General features: G+C 43.7%; 1 protein-coding gene across 2 annotated transcripts in view; it reads left to right on the top strand.

The window, feature by feature from the left end:
* The window catches only part of CRPPA (CDP-L-ribitol pyrophosphorylase A), a 322,588-nt gene that overhangs the window by 181,867 nt on the left and 120,862 nt on the right, over positions 1–19,859 (top strand). For both annotated transcript variants that reach the window (XM_029071083.2, XM_039912943.1), the window contains one exon: positions 1,141–1,272. In XM_029071083.2, the coding sequence (XP_028926916.1) occupies positions 1,141–1,272 (132 nt within the window). The remainder of the gene's footprint in view (positions 1–1,140; positions 1,273–19,859) is intronic.

Consider the following 19,859-nt stretch of genomic DNA (forward strand, 5'->3'; position numbering starts at 1 on the left):
CTTATCAAATGGCGTCATCCAGCTTCTGAACCTGGAGGAAAAGGGAAAGATTTTTTTTTTTTTCATTTATAAGGAAACACCCCCAAAACTCTCATTTCTTTACTTGGTTGAAGAGCAGTCCATGATTTGTGTTTCACAGGCTCCCGATTACATTAATGCTGATAGAGTCGGAGTTGTGTACACATAGTTTGAATCCCAGGAGCTGAGGACGTGAGATCCACGAGAGGCTCTCTCTCTGAACACCTTCTAAATAGTTCAAGCTTGGCAGGCCTGCTGTTTGGACTATCCTACCCAGATTCACCCCCTTTCCTGAGAACTGAATCAGTCCCCCTAACCTGTAGCCAGGTGGTGAAAGTAACACTCCAAGGACATTAGATTACAGTCAAGTGGGAAGTTGCTGGTCTGCCTAGTCTGAGTAATACAATGCTTTGCTGTTAGAAGCGTCCTTTCTTATATAGTGCATTTATCGGCTCCTCTCCACCATTGCCCCTTGATTTCCCCAAATGGCAAATCTGACCCACGTATGTATTTGCGTTGCAGGCGAACCAAAGAGCCTTTCCCAAAACAGCCCTTGCTGGCAGTCTGAAAAAGGCTATTTGGGGGCTCCTGTTTGGTTTTTGGGAACAAACATATTCAGGGCCTTTCTGCAGAGGCCATTTTTGAGAACTGGGGCTTCAGTGTCCCATAAAGAAGACAAAGGCAGCGGCCCTGGGAGGATTTGTGGTCACAAAGCACAGCTAAAGGAAGTTAAATTAAAACATGTGTAGTTGTCTTATGATTTCCTCAGATGAAAGTTCAATCTGCAAATCCCTTGATACCCAACAATTCCATGAAAGATGGATCAGAGATTAGAGATGCTTTAAAATCATTTTAATGACCTATTTTAAAGATGGTAGAGAACAGTGAATTCTGCTTTTCTTCGGCATATTGTTATCCCTGGATTTTTACGACGGCTCCCGGTACGTGACGTTAGATAATCATGACTGGCATTAGGTGGAAATTAATGCCAGTCAATGAAAGCGATTTGTAATATCTTACTTCCATGTGCTTTGAAGCATTGTGTTTCGGTTCATTTGTAAATGGCACGTGCAGTGAATGTGTATTCCCACACCCCATCACTTTTCCTATGTCCCTTTTCAGGTGCATTTGCATGATTCGGAAACTCCTTCGTTGAGCGGTCCAGTAGAAGATCTAGTGGGAATCAGAGATTTTGCAGAGCAAGTGAAAACTAGAAATATTTTTGTATATGGCCTTTTGGTCCATTACACACAGGTAAGTGGTTACTTGTATATATGTGCCCACACACCCACACACACATATATATGCACCTTCGATTTCTCTGCTCTGCAGAATCTAAGATAAATGATCAGCACCTTTATTAAAAAAAAAAAAATCAAAGGGAGATTAAAATGACAAGGAAGCATTTTGGCTGGAATGATGCTTGTCTGTTCATGTTCCATTTCCAGCAGCACCTCTGGTCTGCAGGCAAAGAATGCAAGTTGTTTTGATTAGCACAAAAATGCCAAAAAAAAATTTGGCAAATATGAAATATGTAAATGTTCTACCCCACACTCGGTCAGCCCGATTTTAAAACGTGGTGTTTTCAGTTTCACTGGGAATATTGAAGGTATGGGAATCGAGGTTGATTTTCTTTTTTTCCATGAGGTACTTGTTCTCAGAATGCAATGGTCAGTATTCAGGTATCAATAATTTTGGCATGGCTTAGGCAAATCAACAACAGGGCTGTCTCTAAGTGACCTCCTGCAAGTCACTTCACTTCACTGAGCCTCAGTTACCCCATCAGTAAAATGGGAATTAAGAGTGTGGGACAGGAACTGTGTCCAACCTGATTGACTCGTATCTACCCCAGCGCTTAGAACAATGGTTGTCATGTAGTAAGTGCTTAACAAATATCATTGTTATTATTATCTGAGAAGGAGCCGATTAGTTAACCTGGAGGCAAAATGAGTTATCCCTTCAGCATCTTGGTATTTAGAAAAGCTATTGAAAATAAACAATTTAGAGAAGCAGCGTGGCCTAGTGTCAAGAGCACGGGCTTGGGAATCAGAAGTCTCAGAGGTCACGGGTTGTAATCTTGGCTCCGCCACTTATCTGCTGTGTGACCTTGGACAAGTCACTTCACTTCTCCGGGCCTCTGTAAAGTGGGGATTGAAACTGTGAGCCCCATGTGGGACAGGGACTGTGTCCAACTTGATTACCTTGTATCTACCCCAGTGCTTAGCACAGTGCTTGGCTTAACAAATACCATCATTATTATGATGATTTAGGGGGACAGAGCCAGAAAATAGCTCTGCCACCGGTCTTTAGGCAGCCATCACTGAGAGAGACCACAGCTCAATCAAATCATCATAGTCACCAAATCATCATAGTCATTTCATCAAGTGAGTTATTCAACTGCCCTTTGAATGGATTGAAAGAAACATGATTTGGCATCTGTTATTTGGTGAATGCCAGCTGTTTGAACGTGTAAAGGGGCAGTTAATCACAGTCATGGCTTAGTGGCAAGAACACGGGCTCGGGAGTCAGAGGACGTGGATTCTAATACCGGCTCTTCCACTTGTCTGCTGTGTGACCCTGGGCAAGTCATTTCACTTTTCTGTGTCTCAATTCCCTCATCTGTAAAATGAGGATTAAAACTGAGAGCCCCACGTGGGACAACCTGATTACCTTGAATCTACCTCAGAGTTTACAACAGTGCTTGGCACATAGTAAGCGCTTAACAAATACCATCATTTATTTTTATTTTAAATATTTCCAAAATCATTTTCTTCATAATGGGTAGTTGCCAGGTGATTTTTTTTCTTATGCAGTTCTCTACAAGGTTTGAATGTGGGTTTTTGTTGTTGCTTTTGTTTGAGCTCAGAAATTCTTTATTTACAAAATCGGAAAGTAGAAGCAGCACGTAGTAGTGGCAAGAGCATGGGTTTGGGAGTCGGAGGACATGAGTTCTAATCCCAGCTCCGCCGCTTGTCTGCTGTGTGACCTTGGGCAAGTCACTTGACTTCTCTAGGCCTCAGGTACATCATCTGTAAAATGAGGATCAAGACTGTGAGCCCCATGTGGGACAACCTGATTATCTTGTATCCTCTCCCAGCACTTGGAACAGTGCTTAGAACATGGTAAGCGCTTAACAGATACCATAATTGTTATTGTTAACGTTCTGGTTGGCCATTAAATGTTGGAAAAGACTTGTGTGTGTATTCCTGAAGCATTGACCCAAGTGTGCTTAACCTGGGTTACCTTGTTACCTTGACATAGGGTCTTTCAGAAGCAAAACCTTGGCATTACAAGAGAAGTTAGTGTGTCTGATGTATGCGTAGTTGAACTGGGAAGCAGCGTGGCTCAGTGGAAAGAGCCTGGGCTTCGGAGTCAGAGGTCATGAGTTCGACTCCTGGCTCTGCCACTTGTCAGCTGTGTGACTGTGGGCAAGTCACGTCACTTCTCTGTGTCTCAGTTCCAATCATCTGTAAAATCGGGATTAAGACTGAGAGCCTCACGTGGGACAATCTGTACAGTGCTCTGCACATAGTAAGCGCTTAACAAATACGAACATTATCATTGATATTATTATAGTTTTAAGTTAGGTTTTGGCTCATCTGCCATCACTTCTCAGCCTTCATATGTTCAGAATCTTCTTGTTTTCCTTTAAGAAATTCTTATTCTTTTTACTGGATCCTTACTGAAAAGAGAATCATTTTATTTTTCACTTTTCCTTTGCCTGACCCTGAAGGTGTCGATCTATTTAGAGCATAACTGGTTCTCATGGGTGAGGCAAGCAGGGTCTAGTGGAGAGAGCTTGGGACTGGAAGTCAGGAAACCCAGTTTCTAATCCCTTGCTGGAGACGAGACCTTGGACGTGTCACTTAAGCTCTCTGAATCTGAATTTTCCCTTCTGAAAATGGGGATAAAAATACTAGTTCTCCCTACCTGCTAGAGAGGGAGTCCTTTTTGGGTCAAAATTGTGCCTGTCATACCCTGTGTTTAGATCTCTGCTTGATCTGTAGCATGTACTTAATGTGACTGTCATTGTGTATTCTCCTGTAGCACAGGGACTGTGTTATTTCAGAAGCGTCAGTGAAAGAAATCTTGCATTGCAACACTCACCCTGTGTGCAACACTGTGTGGGTGCATACACTAATTTTCTCTGACACTGTGTCAGTGGGCAGTCTGAAGAACCTTCCCTAAATCCACTGACGTGTTTAAGCCCATCTGCAACGCGAAAACAGGTATCCCCGCAGAAACAAACATCGTTCGCTTGAGGAAATTCAGGAGCCATTTCTCATCGTCTCTAAACATTCAGGAACATAACGTTTCCAGAATGATCTTATTGAGGGCAGCTTGTTTGGAGTTTTCCATCTTCACATTTCCCCTGCCCCAGATTTTTCATTAAAAGCCTACAAATGTGACTTTAGTATTGCTCCAATTTTCCTGTCTCTTGATTATTAGCCAAAAAACTGTAAAATTTACTTTCATCCTGCTCCAGGATGAATTGTTGCTACTTTCAATTATGCGTTTAATTTAGTAGTTTTCTATCGCTGCTTTTAGCAGCAATGAAATTACCGGCTTTGTCTTCATCACCGATTTTCGCGTGTAGAGTTAGAGATGCTGCCGCCGCTGCCTGCTGATGCTGTTTGTGTGGACAGATGTGTAAGTGAAAAGATTGCATTCCATGTATTGTTACAAAAACACACACATGCGCAGTGTTTCTGGGGAGGCCAGATATATTTCTTTTTCCATCGCTTTCCCATGGAAAATCTGTTTTTGTGAGAATCTGCCCAGGGGAATCTTAAGATGAGCTGCCGCCCTGACCTTCTGGGAAGTGCCCGGGACCGACCGGACTATCAGGTCTGAAGCCCACGTAGCCCCGGCCAACTTGTGAACCCCCCGACCCCATGAAAGGGCTGATTCCAGCAGGTCTTATCGTCCTCTGGATGGTAGGCTAATACGTGACTTCTCATCACCAATCTACTCACTCCATCTCCCTTCTTTGTTTCTTTCACCGTCAACTCTTTGCTCACATTCTCCCTCTTGCTTAGAGTAGTAATAATAATTATAATGTTGGTATTGGTTAAGCGCTTACTATGTGCAGAGCACTGTTCTAGGCGCGGGGGGTAGATACAGGGTAATCAGGTTGTCCCACGTGAGGCTCACACTTAATCCACATTTTAATAATAATGTTGGTATTTGTTAAGTGCTTACTATGTGCAGAGCACTGTTCTAAGCGCTGGGGTAGACACGAGGGAATCAGGTTGTCCCACGTGGGGCTCACAGTCTTCATCCCCATTTTACAGATGAGGTAACTGAGGCACAGATAGGTTGAGTGACTTGCCCACAGTCACACAGCTGACAAGTGGCAGAGCCGGGAGTCGAGCGCATGACCTCTGACTCCAAAGCCCAGGCTCTTTCCACTGAGCCGCGCTGCTTCCCCAGTACTCTCCCAAGTGCTTAGTATAGTGCTGTGCACACAGTAACCATCGAAAAAATACGATTGAATGAATGAACTCCCCCTTTATATGCGACAGACCACCACTCTCCCCTTCACTTCTCCTCCAGGAAGCCTTCCCTGACTAATCTCTAATCTGACGCTGTTTTCTCCTCCCTATCACATTACCTGAGAAGCAGCGTGGCTCAGTGGAAAGAGCACGGGCTTTGGAGTCAGAGGTCACGGGTTCGAATCCCGGCTCTGCCACTTGTCAGCTGTGTGACTGTGGGCAAGTCACTTAACTTCTCTGTGCTTCGGTTACCTCATCTGTAAAATGGGGATGAAGACCGTGAGCCCCACGTGGGACAACCTGATCCCCCTGTGTCTACTCCAGCGCTTAGAACAGTGCTCTGCACATCGTAAGCGCTTAACAAATACCAACGTTATTATTATCTATGCCCTTAAATCCAAATCCCCTAAGAACGTAGACACCCTCCCAGCCCATCTTTGTTAACTATTCCTTCCTCTGTGTGTAATTTATTTAATGCTTCTCTCCCTGCACTGGATTATAAGCTCCTGGAAATCAAGGGTCACATCTACTTAATCTGTTGTACTCTCCCAAACGCTTAGGACAGTGGTCGGCACAAAGCGATCAATCAGTCAATCAGTAGTATTGCTCGAGTGTCTACTGTGTGCAGAGCACTGTACTAACCCACTGGGGGAATACAATACAAATAGAGTTGGTAGACACAATCGCCGCCTACATGGCACCGAAAGTCCGGTCGGGGGGAGCAGACATTGGAATAAATTTCAGTTAGGAGAAATGGCAGGGTGTAATAATTGTGGTATTTGTTAAGCACTTACCGAGTGCCAGGCACTGAACTAAGTGCTGTGGTAGGTACAAGCAAAGCGGGTTGTTCACAGTCTCTGTCCCTTGTGGGGCTCACAGTCTCAATCCCCACTTAAGAGATGAAGGAACCGAGGCACAGAGAAGTGAAGTGACTTGCCTAAGGTCACACAGTCAGACAAGTGGCGGAGCCAGGATTAGGACCCGTGACCTTCTGACTCCCAGGTCTCTGCTCCCTCCATTAAGCTAATAAGGATATATATGTACACAAGTGCTGTGGGGTCAAGGGTGGGGTGATTATCGATTGATCAGTCGTATCTGTTGAATGCTTTTACTGCGTGCAGAGCTCTGTACCAGGCACTCGGTAGAATGCAATATGAGACTATAGCAGACACATTTCGTGCCCCTAATAAGCTCTTGAAGGGTACAGATCCAAGTACATAGGTGATGCAGAAGGGAGAGGGAGGGAGTAGGAGAAATGAGAACTTAGTTTTTGAAGGCCTTTTGGAGTTGTAATTTTAGGACGGCTTTGAAGGTGGGAGAGTGGTGGTTTATTGGTTATGGGTCAATTCATGATCATTCCTTGCACTCTCACCCACGCTCACATATATAAGAAATGCTAATGATTAAGCTTATTACTGAAAAAAACCCCTATTTAATGTTCATAATTGATTCCATGAAAATAGGGAGCTCAACGATAAATAATCATGACATTTATTAAGCGTTTTCTATGTGCCAGGCACTGTACTAAGCACTGGGGTGGTTACAGGCAAATTGGGTGGACACATTCCCCGTCCCATGTGGGACTCACGGTCTCAATCCCTATTTTACAGATGAGGTAACTGAGGCCCAGAGAAGTGAAGTGACTTGCCCAAGGTCACACGGCAGACAAGTGGCAGAGCCGGCGTTCATCCGACTCCCAGACGTCCCCCCGCTCTAACCACTGAGCCGTGCTGCTTCTCTCAAGTGCAAAGCCAGGTGGAGTTTACCACAGGAGATGCAGTCAAGGACATTAGTACATCCTCAAGATCTCAAAAATTGACTAGATATTTATTTTTTTTAAATGATGATTATTTTTTTAAATGATTAAGAACACAGTGAAATACTTATCCGATCAAATAGCAATCAGGGGTGTTCACTGAGCACTTACTGCATGCAGAGCACTTACCGGCTCAATAAACACTTGGGAGAGTACAGTAAAACAAGGTTGTTAGACAAGTTCCCTGCCCACAATGAGTTTACAGTCTAGAGTCTATTGTTCTTGTCTTTGCTCTAGTTCTTGTCTGTTTGCTATTGTTCTTGTCTGTCCCTCTCCCGAGATTAGACTGTGCGCCCATCAGAGGGCAGGGACTGTCTCTATCTGTTACCGATTTGTACATTCCAAGCGCTTAGGACAGTGCTCTGCATATAGTAAGCGCTCAATAAATACTATTGAATGAATGAATGGAGTCTATGCAAATATGTCCCAGTAGTGTTAGGAATTTAATTTTTTAATCGTGGACTCGTGCCTAAATTAAATAGCTTGTGAGCTCCACAAGCTCCACAAGCTTTGCAGGCAGTGATTTGCTGCTCACTTGAATCCAGATATCTTGGCCATTTAACGGCCAGACTTAACGCTCCGTCAATACTTAACGCTCCATCGGTACTTGCCATTTGCAACCCCCGACTCTACTCAGAGAGCCACCTGATTGCTGCATATCCCTGTACCTTCCTGGCAGATTGCTAGCATGACCTAGTGGAGAGAGCATGGGCCTGAGTGTCAGAAGGACCTGGGTTCTAATCCCTGCTCTGCCACTTGTCTGCTGTGTGAACTTGGGCAAGTCACTTCACTTCTCTGCGCCTCAGTTACCTCATCTTTAAAATGGGGATAAAGACGGTGAGCCCCATGTGGGACCGGGACCGGGTCCAATCTGATTACCTTTCATCTACCCCGGCCGATAGAACAGTGCTTGTCTTGTAGTAATTGCATAACATCCTTTCCTTCAAATGCCGTCAAGTCATTTCTGACCCATAGCGACTCCGTGGGCGGACCCTCTTTCAGAATGCCCCGCCTTCTCTCATAAAGTTGCTCTGCTTTGTGCACCCTTAGAGTTTTCTTGCTAAAAAATACAACTATCATCATTATTATTACCATCAATAAATCATTCTTATTGAGCACTTACTGGGGGCTCGGGGGTGGGGTTGGGGGGGGGCGGTGACTTGAAGAGGATAGAAATACCTGTAGATTAAGAGCAAATAGGGGAACGGAAACCCTACTATTTAAAGTAGACCTTTGGGTGTAAAGTGCTGTACTAAAGTCCTTGGGAAGGTACAAAAATGACAAGCGTGGTTGATACTTCCTCTGTCCACAATGAGCATACTTTGTTCCATTATTTTAGATTTGTTCTGAGTTCATGATGTAGGGAATCGACACTACGGAAATGCAATCATGCTATCCCGGGAAAGAGTTTCCTAAAGGGAGACCTGCTGGAAGTTATTCCTTTTCTAAGGTGTAGTCACTGTTTTCTGACCACACAGTGTTATTGGAGAAGCAGCGTGGCTCAGTGGAAAGAGCCTGGGCTTGGGAGTCAGAGGTCGTGGGTTCTAATCCCAGCTCTGCCACTTATCAGCTGTGTGACTTTGGGCAAGTCATTTAACTTCTCTGTGCCTCAGTTACTCCATCTGTAAAATGGGGACGAAGGCTGTGAGCCCCACGAGGGACAACCTAATGACCTTGTATCTACCCAGCGCTTAGAACAGTGCTTGGCACTGAGGCAGCAGAAGCAGCGTGGCTCAGTGGAAAGAGCACGGGCTTTGGAGTCAGAGTTCATGGGTTCGAATCCCGGCTCGGCCACTTGTCAGCTGTGTGACTTTGGGCAAGTCACTTAACTTCTCTGTGCCTCAGTTACCTCATCTGTAAAATGGGAATTAAGACTGTGAGCCCCACGTGGGACAACCTGATTCCCCTGTGTCTACCCCAGCGCTTAGAACAGTGCTCGGCACATAGTAAGCGCTTAACAAATACCAACATTATTATTATTATTATTATTATTGGCACATAATAAGCGCTTAACAAATACCAACATTATTATTAATAGGTCAGTATCCTTTTTTAGATAGGTGACCTCCCCCGAGGGAAATGACCCTAAATTTCCACCTGGGTATTCTTTCCCAGCGCTTTGTTAAAAAATAATAAGAAGAATCATGATGTTAACTGTGGTATTTGCTAAGCAGGCATCGTGTGCCAAGTATTGTACTAAGACCTGGGACAGATACAAGATAATCAGTGATAGACTGTGAGTCTAAGTAGGAGGGAGAACAGGTTTTAAATCCCAATTCTACAGATGAGGAAACTGAGACCCAGAGAAGTGAAGTGACTTATAATAATGTTGGTATTTGTTAAGCGCTCACTATGTGCCGAGCACCGTTCTAAGCGCTGGGGTAGACACAGGGGGATCAGGTTGTCCCACGTGGGGCTCACAGTCTGTACATTTTACAGATGAGGTCGCTGAGGCACCGAGAAGTTAAGCGACTTGCCCAAAGTCACACAGCTGACGAGTGGCCGAGCCGGGATTCGAACCCATGACCTCTGACTCCAAAGCCCGTGCTCTTTCCACTGAGCCACGCTGCTTCTCTAATCTTATCCAAGGTCACACAGCAGACAAGTGGCAGGAACCGGGCTTCGTACCCAGGCCCTCTGTGCTCTTTCCGTTAGCAGCATTGCTTTTCTACTAGAGTGTTCTGCACGTAGTAAGCACTTAATGATATCGTTATTGCTACATGGTATGATGGAAGCCTTGATGACATTAGGTGGCATCAAGCCCGATTTTTGTAGTCATCATAGACCTATGCACCTCTAACATCATGCATTAGTCAGTGGTACTTAATGAGCGCTTACTGTGTGCAGAGCACCGGTCAGGGTGCTTGGGAGAGTACAATAGCACTGATAGGCGTGATCCCTGCCCTCACTTGTTTGCAGCCTACCAGTATATCTGGGATTTCTTCCTTTCCTCCTGCCTCTCCCGTAATGACTCTTTTAGAGAAAGAGAGCACGTATCTCACTCCCTTTGTACTGGAGGAAACAGAGGCACAGAAAGGTCAGCGCCTCGCCCAAGGTGTCACCTAGCAGGCCAGGGGCTAAGTAGACCACTGGTTTCCCGATTCCCGAGCTCGTGATCTTTCTCCACGCTGTCAGCCTTAGAAAAGTCAACGGTGACAGGTTTCTGGCTTAAGGGTTAGGGGATTTAGGTATCAGAATGGAAAATGTTTCTGCAGAATTTCATCATACGTTGACGTTAAGCCCCGCAGTTTGTGGAGGGGGCGGTGGGAGGGGAGGGGAAGGGCGACGGTAGAAGCGGCTTTAGATTAAAGAGCAAACAGGGGAGTGAAATCCCTACTTATTTTTAGCTCCGGTATTTAGCCAAACGCAAAGCGTTGTCATCGGTCCTTAATCGTTCCTGAGGGACAGACGAAGGGGGCCGGTGGCCAGTGGGTCAAAGAGTGCTTTGATTCCACCATTTTGGGGTATGGAGCTTCCATTCATTCAGTCGTATTTACTGAGCACTTGTGCAAAGCACTGTATTAAGCACTTGGGTGAGTACAAAAGAACGGTGAACGGACACAGTCCCGGCCCACAAGGAGCTTACAGCCTAGAGGGGGAGAGAGATATCAATACAAATAAATAAATAAATTACAGATACACACATAAGTGCTGTGTGCTAAGTCTTGTCATCGGTCCTTCATTCATTCATTCATTCAATCATATTTACTGAGCACTTACTGTGCACTGTACTAAGTGCTTGGAAAGTTCATTGTTCCCAAGAGACAAATGAAGGGTTGGGCTGGCCAGTGGATCAAAGATTGTTTTTATTTCACCATTTTGGTGTATGGAACTGCTGACATTTGTGAAGCAGTAATGTGATGGTTTAAAACAAGTTGTAGTATAGGAGCAGTGTTGCAGCCGAACAAATATTTTAAAGACCCCAGATAAACTATCCCTGGCTTAGTGGATAGAGCACGGGCTTGGGAGTCAGAAGGACCTAGTTCTCATTTCAGTTCCTCCACTTGTCTATTGTGTGTCCTTGGACAAATCACTTCCCTTTTCTGGGCCTCAGTTACCTCATCTGCAAAATGGGGGATTAAGGCTGCAAGCCTCATGCAGGACAGGGACTGTGCCCAAACTGATTATCTTGTCTGTATTATTCAACACTTAGACCAGTGCTTGTTACATAGTGAATGCCTAACAAATACTGTCATTATGATTTTGGAATTAGGATCCCAGGAGTATCCCCCATCTTCCTTGCAGCTGAGCGAAAGATGCGGGCTGCTCTTCCTGATTGTGTCCCAAGTTTTTGTTTCTTTTTAATTCCCCACCACTGTTGTCTGCAATCTGGCTCCCCTCGGCAGGATGTTATTAAGTCTTTCTCCCTGCTAGAAAGGAGAGAGCCCTGGTGACTTAGCAGGAGGGTTGGGGAGAGACCCACCCCCAGTCTACTGAGCTCTGTGCCCTCTAAGCTCCCTGTGGGCAGGCAGTGGGTCTGGGCATGGAGTAGGGGATAGAGCCCTGGCCTGGGAGTCAGGAGGTCATGGGTTCTAATCCTGGCTCCGCCACTTATCCGCTGTGTCGCTTTGGGCAAGTCACTTCACTTCTCTGTGCCTCAGTGACCTCATCTGTAAAATGGGGATTGAGACTGTGAGCTCCACAGGAGACAGGGACTGTGCCCAGCCCAATTTGCTTGTATCCACCCCAGCACATAGTATGGAGCCTTGCACCTAGTAAGCGCTTAAGAAATATCGTAATTATTACTATCATCATCATCATCATCATCATTCCCTACTGCCCCGGTGTGTAAGACAGCAGACATTCCCTCCCTACTCCCTCCTCCTCCATCAATAAGAATTAGGCTCCATCCTCCCACAATATACACCTTCAGGATGTGTCAGATGAAGTGATTATGTGCCTAGACAGGGCCCTGACAAAGTCTAAGTACAATAACGTGGGTTTTCTGTAGTGCAAGAACAAAGCCCCCATGTTATCGAAGAACTGACTCCACAGTGTTATTACCACATTTTTAAGTTCCTGACGATCACGCATTTAACTTATTGTATGCCCTAGCAGCACGCCTCTGTCATGAAAAGCATGACAGGAAAGCAGCATGGCTTAGTGGCAAGAGCCCGGGCTGGGGAGACAGAAGACGTGAGTTCTAATCCCGATCCCGCCATTTGTCTGCTGTGTGACCTTGGGCAAGCCACTTAACTTTGCAGTGCCTCAGTCACCTCATCTATAAAATGAGATTAAGCCTGTGAGCCCCACGTGGGACAACCTGATTAGCTTGTATCTATCCCAGCGCTTAGAGCAGTGCTTGGCACATAGTAGGCTCTTAACAAATACTGTAATAATAATAATGATAGTAGTAATGAAAGATTTTTTTTTTCACTTACCTCAAGTGGGTCAGCAGTACTCTTCCAAGCATTTAGTGCTGTGCTCTATACCCAGTAAGCACTCGGTGAGTACTGTCAATTCTGCCCCAGTGCATGTTTTCACTTTGGATTTGGGCTGGCGTGTCATTAGGGAATTAGAGAACCTTCATCCAACAACACTAGCCTGTTCCGATTTGCCATGCTAATGTGTGTCCCTGTCTGTGTGTGTGTGAGGTTTTAGAATGGCTGAGTAATATACCATGAGTTTGGATTTGCCACAGCGTACCGCTCCTTGCGTAACAGAACCAGGTGTATTCCCAGAATCCTATTGTGAAAAAGAATCATTTTATTAAATAATTGTGTGTCACTTTAAGAAATGAAGCAGCCATTCTGTTCATTTGAAATAAAGAATCGATACTAATAACTTACATTTTTTGACCCTGGCTTTGGCCTTTCCCCCAGCTCTTTTCTCCCCCGGCAAGTTTGAGGACAATTTGAGGAAAAGGAGTGTCAGTCGGTCAGTCAGTCAGTCAGTCGACTTTATCGAGTGCTCATTCTATGCTGCTTACAGTCTAGAGGACTACAGGAATGCAGTTCACAGAGCATCAGGCATATTCATTCATTCATTCACTAGTATTTATCGAGCGCTTACTATGTGCAGAGCACTGTACTAAGCGCTTGGATTGTACAAGTCGGCAACAGATAGAGACAGTCCCTGCCCTTTGACGGGCTTACAATATGTACACAAGGATGCCCTGTAATGCAGGGGTTAAGTTAAGGGGTGAACCTTGCGTTAGAGAAAACTTCCCTTATAACACACATCTCTTAACTCTTGCTGCAAGTGAGTGCACGACCTTGCTCTGCTCACGTAGCACCATGTTGTAACCAGATGGGCACGGATTGTCCGAAGAGGGTTCCCAAATTCCCTAGGAAGGCTGTATTCCAAATAGGTAGTGAAAATGTGTTGGGGAGGAAATGAGTATGTAGTCCCAGCACAAGTTAAAAATAGATTTGTAGCAGAAGTAGTTTTGGAGTCAATAATAATAACGCTAACGGTATTTGCAAATCCCTTGCCGGGTGCCAAGCGCGATGCTTAACGATGAGGTAGAGTCAAGATAATCATATTGGACACAGCGCCTGTCCCACATGGGGCTCTTAGATGCTGAATTAATTTAGGAAATGATGGAAGTAAATTTATTTCATCAGTAGAACTAAAGCATTACAAACCCAGGCACACAGTGACCCAACCCACAGGACGTGAATTAGGCAGTGATTCTGCACTTTCCTTGGACCCGATAAGGCTGATCTCCCTTCTTTGTCAAACTGTTGGTAAAAATGCCAAATTGAAGGGTTAATCTTTTAAAGTGTGTGTTTGTCAGAACCAGGCTTTGAAGTGTGTTTCAAGCCATATTTGGTGAACAGTTTTGTATGGGAGTCACTGATATGCATTTTCTCTGACATTATGAATTTTCTAGACATTTTTTAAATCATTCCAACTGAGCTGTCGGTCTTCATTGAGCCAGAGTGCAGACCCATAAAGTGGGAAGAGAAACCCGAAGTCTGCAGCTCTGTAAAGCAACAATTTGGTCTGTGTCCTCTGGATCGGTGACTCATTCAGAAAGAGTGCGTGCGCCCTTGAAGATCAAATGGGCGTTCCCCAATCAAAATATCAGAGTGCAGATGTAAAAAAAAGATAATCTTGGTAAAGTGGTTTGACTTACTTTATAACTCTAGTTTTCATAATGGGCAATTATGTCAAATTTAACAGCATTATTTACCAAACAGACAGTGCTTTCCACAGCACATCACGTCACATGACATGCACATAAAACATACACGACTAAATCTGTTCACAGAAATACCCAGTGGGTTGTTTCGATCAATTGTGCTTTTTGAACGAGGGAGTAACTGAAAGAACCAAATTTTTGGTATTTTTTCAGTATTGTTGTAGCTTTTGTTTTTCCTCTAGTTATTCTAGTTTTGGGGTCCAGAAGATAAGGGTGCTCTAAATATGCCAGTCTAGGGGAGATGCAGAATTTTCTTTCCAGCCAACCTACTTGTTAGGCCTGTTGTCAAAGTATCTCGATGTATACATTTTTTGTCTTTAGTGGGAGTTGTAGTAGGTGGAGGGTTGATACTAAGCATCATCAGGCTGGTCTCCCACCTCTTGTCTCCACTCCCAGCAACGGACTCTGAAATCTCATCATGTACTATGAAAAAGGAGGAATGCTTGACCTCCAGTGCACTAGTTTCTTGGAAAATTCTAATAATTCATTTCTTTTTCTTTCAATCAAAAGAATACCAGAGGGGTCAGAATTGTACGCCAAGCAATAAATCTGCTTCATAATGTTACTGAAAGAGTTGGACAACTATAAATGAATGTGATGGTACAACAGTTGGTAATTAAATCAATCAGATGCTTCATTTCTCCCGTAAAAGGGTCATTCAACTGCAGCTTGGAGAAAAGAATCTTGATTTGTGGCAAATTCCTTAGTTGAGGTTGGGGTCCCTTTGCTTCCCTGCTTTCATCTCGGCAGCCGCTATCTGATGCACATGACGCTCGGTGGGGTTGAAGCCCCGGCTTTCAACTCTTCATTCTCTATATTGGCCACATTGTTTCAGGTCTTTCCACGCAGGGTAAAATGTTTACTTAGTTCAAGTCAGTGGAAAGCTGCCCCATGCTTTCTCTGTGCTTTGGAAACCAGACATCACGGACGTTTTCTTCAAATGTAAGGATGTTACGGTCAGGGAGTGTGTCTGCTAATTCTCTTGTATTCTCTTATGTGCTTAATACAGTGCTGTCCACATAGCATCATTCAGTAAATACGATTGATTGATTGAAGTAGAAGCTGTGTCAAGTCTATGACTTTCCAGCACGACCAGATTGCTAGCAGCAAGCCCTAGGGGAAAGAGGATGGGCCTCGGAGTCAGAGGATCTAAGTTCTATTTCTGGCTCTGTCACTTAATTGCTTTGTGATCTTAGGCAAGTCACTTAACCCCTCTGTCCCTCAATTCCTTCATCTGCAAAATGGGGATTCAATATCTGTTCTTCCTCCTATTTTGTGAGCCACATGTGGGATCTGAGTATCCTGTATCAACCCCAGTGCTTAAAATTGCACTTGGCATGTAGTAAGTGCTTAAAAAATAAAGACATTAATTTTTGTTATTATTATTATTACCCAACAGGAAGAGTCCATACTGGGATACTAGCAGGAAATTGAGGGGGAAATTGGGGTTGTTAGTTTCTCTCTAAAATGTTAGATGGATGTAAAGGAGAACAACTGTGTCTTGATTCCTCCAACTTACCTTTTGCCATGGTGGACAATGTAATTAACATGGTTATTATATTGCCCTAGCTCTCTATGTAGGGTAGGCTCTCGCGAGACCCTGCATTAAAGAAAATTTGTGTGGCCGAACTCATCCTTTCTGCACGTGCATCTGACTGCTTCTTAAGGGCCCCTCACAGAGTCCCGTTGTCATAGAATGTTCTCTAATTCACTAGCCAAAATATACGGGGAAAGCAATGCTAGGGCAGAACCAGTTATACTGGAATAAGTCCATCATTGGTCAATCAATCAGTCATATTTATTGAGACCTTACTGATGGCAGAGCAATCTACTGAACATGTGGAAGAGTACAAGCGGTCTCTTTGGAAGAACAGGACAGATCTGTGAGGGAGGGTGTGTGGGAGGGAAGGGAGATGAGGATATCGTGTTTGAATAGAGGGATTTTGAAGTTGGTTAGGGTAGAGATTGCACGAGTCAGTGACTAGAGTGAATGAGATTGAATGTGTGTCCAAGTTGGTGAGTGGGGGAAGTGGGTGGAGCAGGGCAGGTCAGTGGAGCTGAGGAATGATAGGAAGCGGGCAGTGGAAGGATCAACAGGAACATCCACATGGATATTGAAATCCCTGAGGATCAGTGTAAGCCTAGAGAAAGAGAGGAGTGTGAGCGAGTTCCAAGCACTGTTGACACTCCCAAAGCCGATGATCCAGAAATTTCTTCAGGTCCCTAATTTATTAAAAGTAAGTGATTTGCTTAGAGAAAGCAGGAAGACAACAATGAGAACTGTATTAGGGAAGAATTTTAGCAGCTCTTCCCCAAATCAGCAAGTAGTAAAGCCGAAATATATGAATATATCTAGCACCTATTTTGGGTAAACATAGTATTCTTGATTTACAACTGTTTCTATTTCTCCTTTTTGAAAACAGCAGTTATGGATCCCATCTTAAAATCACAAGTGGAAAGATTTAATAGTTAAAACTTTAGGCCTATGGAAAAAAAAAAAAAACATAAGTAATTTTTCATCATTTCTGCTAGGGAGATCGGCATTATGAACTATGAGAGAGAGGAGAAATTGAGAAGGGTGTTATTTGGTGGAAAGAAATCTCATCCAGGTATCTGACTGAGGAAATAAACACAAGGACAAAGAGTAACAGTGGACATTTAAGCAGTGAAGTTTATTAATTTGCCTGCTTCAGCTCATTATAGGCTTTCCCCAACTTCTGTAGAAGCATGTTTTAATTAAGCTTTTACCTTTCTCCTGCTGCTTTCACAGTGCCAATTACAAACTAATGCTATTAGGAAGTAAATCTGTCTAAAAACAAACATATCTGCAGTGGATTTTGCTGTCAGTATTCATTGAGAATTGTAGGTGATTATGACCATAAAAACACAGATGGAGCTACACAAAGATACCATTCATGGCTTATTTTGGTTGTGTCATTGTTTATATTATAAACCTCTCTTTTCAGGGGATTATGATGTAACATTGCATGGGAATCTTAAAATGTACCAGGCCCCAAAATGGCAGCATAAAGTCAATGAATTATTCTTTCATTCTGTTCAACATTTTGTTGTTCTTTTCCAGTGGAATAAAGGCATGTACATTTCTTTCACTGTTTCCCTCATAAAATTGATCATGCCAAATTCTGTATAAATCTAAATCATATTGGAAATGAGCAGGCTACACATATCATCCGTCATCTACGTACCTCTGTTCAGTAAGTTGGAGCCAGAAAACACCCGAGAAGTGTATCTTCCACAACACGTTTCTAGTTGGCGTTTCTTCACTTGCTAATCAGCTTTTTATGTCATTTCTTTCATCCCGGTTCAATATTTGAATGTAAGGCATCTTAATTTTTCACTTTCCACTTGGCGAGTCAAAGCAATTTCAAAATAACACAGCTTTGAAAAAGTTGGCTTTCTAAATGAGAAACTTATATTGTAGACACTTTATTTCTGAGAGTACTTGGTGTAAATTTACTCTTAACATTTTGGAGAAATGAGTATTTTCTTGGGTAGGCTGAATCTCTAATTTGCCACCTGGATATCTTACATTGGAGAGAAGCTAGTCTAAGAGATTTCTTTCTTTCTTCAAACTAGTGTTTCAGTCCCTTCTTCTAAGATTCGCAACTATTTTAATCCAAGGAACTTCAGGATCATCTATGAGGCATCTAAGAATTGTCCTGAAAAGTTCTTCTTGCCACCATAGAAGAGAGAATATTGAGATGGGTGAACTCAAGAACAGGCATTATTTATGACCTTTAATTAATTTCTTACAGCAGGGAATAGACATGAAAGTAGCAGTTATTGTGGGCCCACTTGTGTGCAAAGAAGTGTTCTGTACTTCATTCAATAGTATTTATTGAGGTCTTATTATGTGCAGAGCACTGTACTAAACGCTTGGAATGTACAATTCGTCAACAGATAGAGACAATCCCTGCCCAATAACGGGTTCACAGTCTGTATTTGATTCTAGGGAAATACAGATAAAAAAGAGCCATGCTCCCTGCTGTAAAGAGCTCACATTATTTTGGAGGAGACAAATACAAAAGATATGGATAAATTTAGTCGAAGCAAACAATTGTATGTACATCTAAAAAGAGATAAGAGTGCTGAGGATGAGCAAATTAAAGTTCAAAACTGGTAGAGTTGGCTGATAGGTTTGTATGGCTTAGAGGCTGGGGAAATTAATTGGGAGGGCATTTTGGTGGAGGTGGGAGATTAGGAGCCATTTGAAAGTGGGATCTGATGGATTTGGAAAGGGAGGGATTCTCAGGTGGGGTAAGTGAGAGAGCATATGTTTGCTGGGGGCAGGGATCGTGTCTATCTATGCTCTATTGTACTCTTCCAAGCTCATAGTACAGTGCCCTGCACACTGTAAGTGCTCACTAAATATAATCGATTTATTGATTGATGGAAGTGGGAGAGTTGAGGTTAAGAAACATTAGAAGGCTGGCTTTCGAGGAAGGAAGGGAGCAAGTTGGGGAATAGCAGGTGAAAGTGTTGGTCCTCAGTGATTTCTCCCAGTGGGAACATGTGGCAGCAACGTTTGGAATGTAGCACCAGGAGCATGGAGCACCTGGGAAAGAGGAAACTCCATCCCATAGGTGGAAGTCTCCAGGATCAGTGGTGGTCATGTGAGCAGAGAGAAGCACAGTGCTGGTTCATGGTGTTAATGGTGGTACGTTGTGGACATCCATCCACAAGCCCAAGGTAAAATGGCTCCACTCCACATGGCTTAGCGGTGGACCAATTACCAAACCCACTGATTCATTATTCTGACTCAAATTTGCAGCTGAAGAGAGCAGCTGACTAAACGTACGACTAAATAAATTGAATTGTTCTATGTGTTCTTTCTCTCCTTATTCCCTTTGTTAAACTTCTGACTTCATATTTAAGACTTCTTTAAATGCTGTTAAAGGATTTAGATAGTTCAGTGAGGGTGGTCCTGTTTTTTGAAAGAAAGAAAGAAAACTCTTGTGCTATCCCAGATAAATATAACCTTTTCTAGAGAAGGTAATTCTGGCAACAATAAAGAAATATGGGTTAGTTCTTGGAACTAATTTATGAAGGTAGGAAGTGACCCTTGGAATGGATGGGGTGAATGGGTGACAGCAATCCCTGTGTTCAATAAATCCCTTGCCCATAGATTCCTTGTAGGCAAAGAAATAAGCATTTAGGATTGTGGAGAAACCACGTGACCGAGTGTATAGAGCACAGGCCTGGGAGTCGGAAGGACCTGGGTTCTAATCCCAGCTCCACTTGTCTGATGTGTAACCTTGGGCAAGTCACTTAACTTCTCTATGCCTCACTTACCTCGTCTGTAAATTGGGGATTAAGACTCCGATCCCCATCTAGGTCAGGAACTGTGTCGAACCTGGTCAGC

This window comes from Ornithorhynchus anatinus, chromosome 8, assembly GCF_004115215.2.
Source record: "Ornithorhynchus anatinus isolate Pmale09 chromosome 8, mOrnAna1.pri.v4, whole genome shotgun sequence".
In the NCBI taxonomy this organism is placed as follows: Eukaryota; Metazoa; Chordata; class Mammalia; order Monotremata; family Ornithorhynchidae; genus Ornithorhynchus; species Ornithorhynchus anatinus.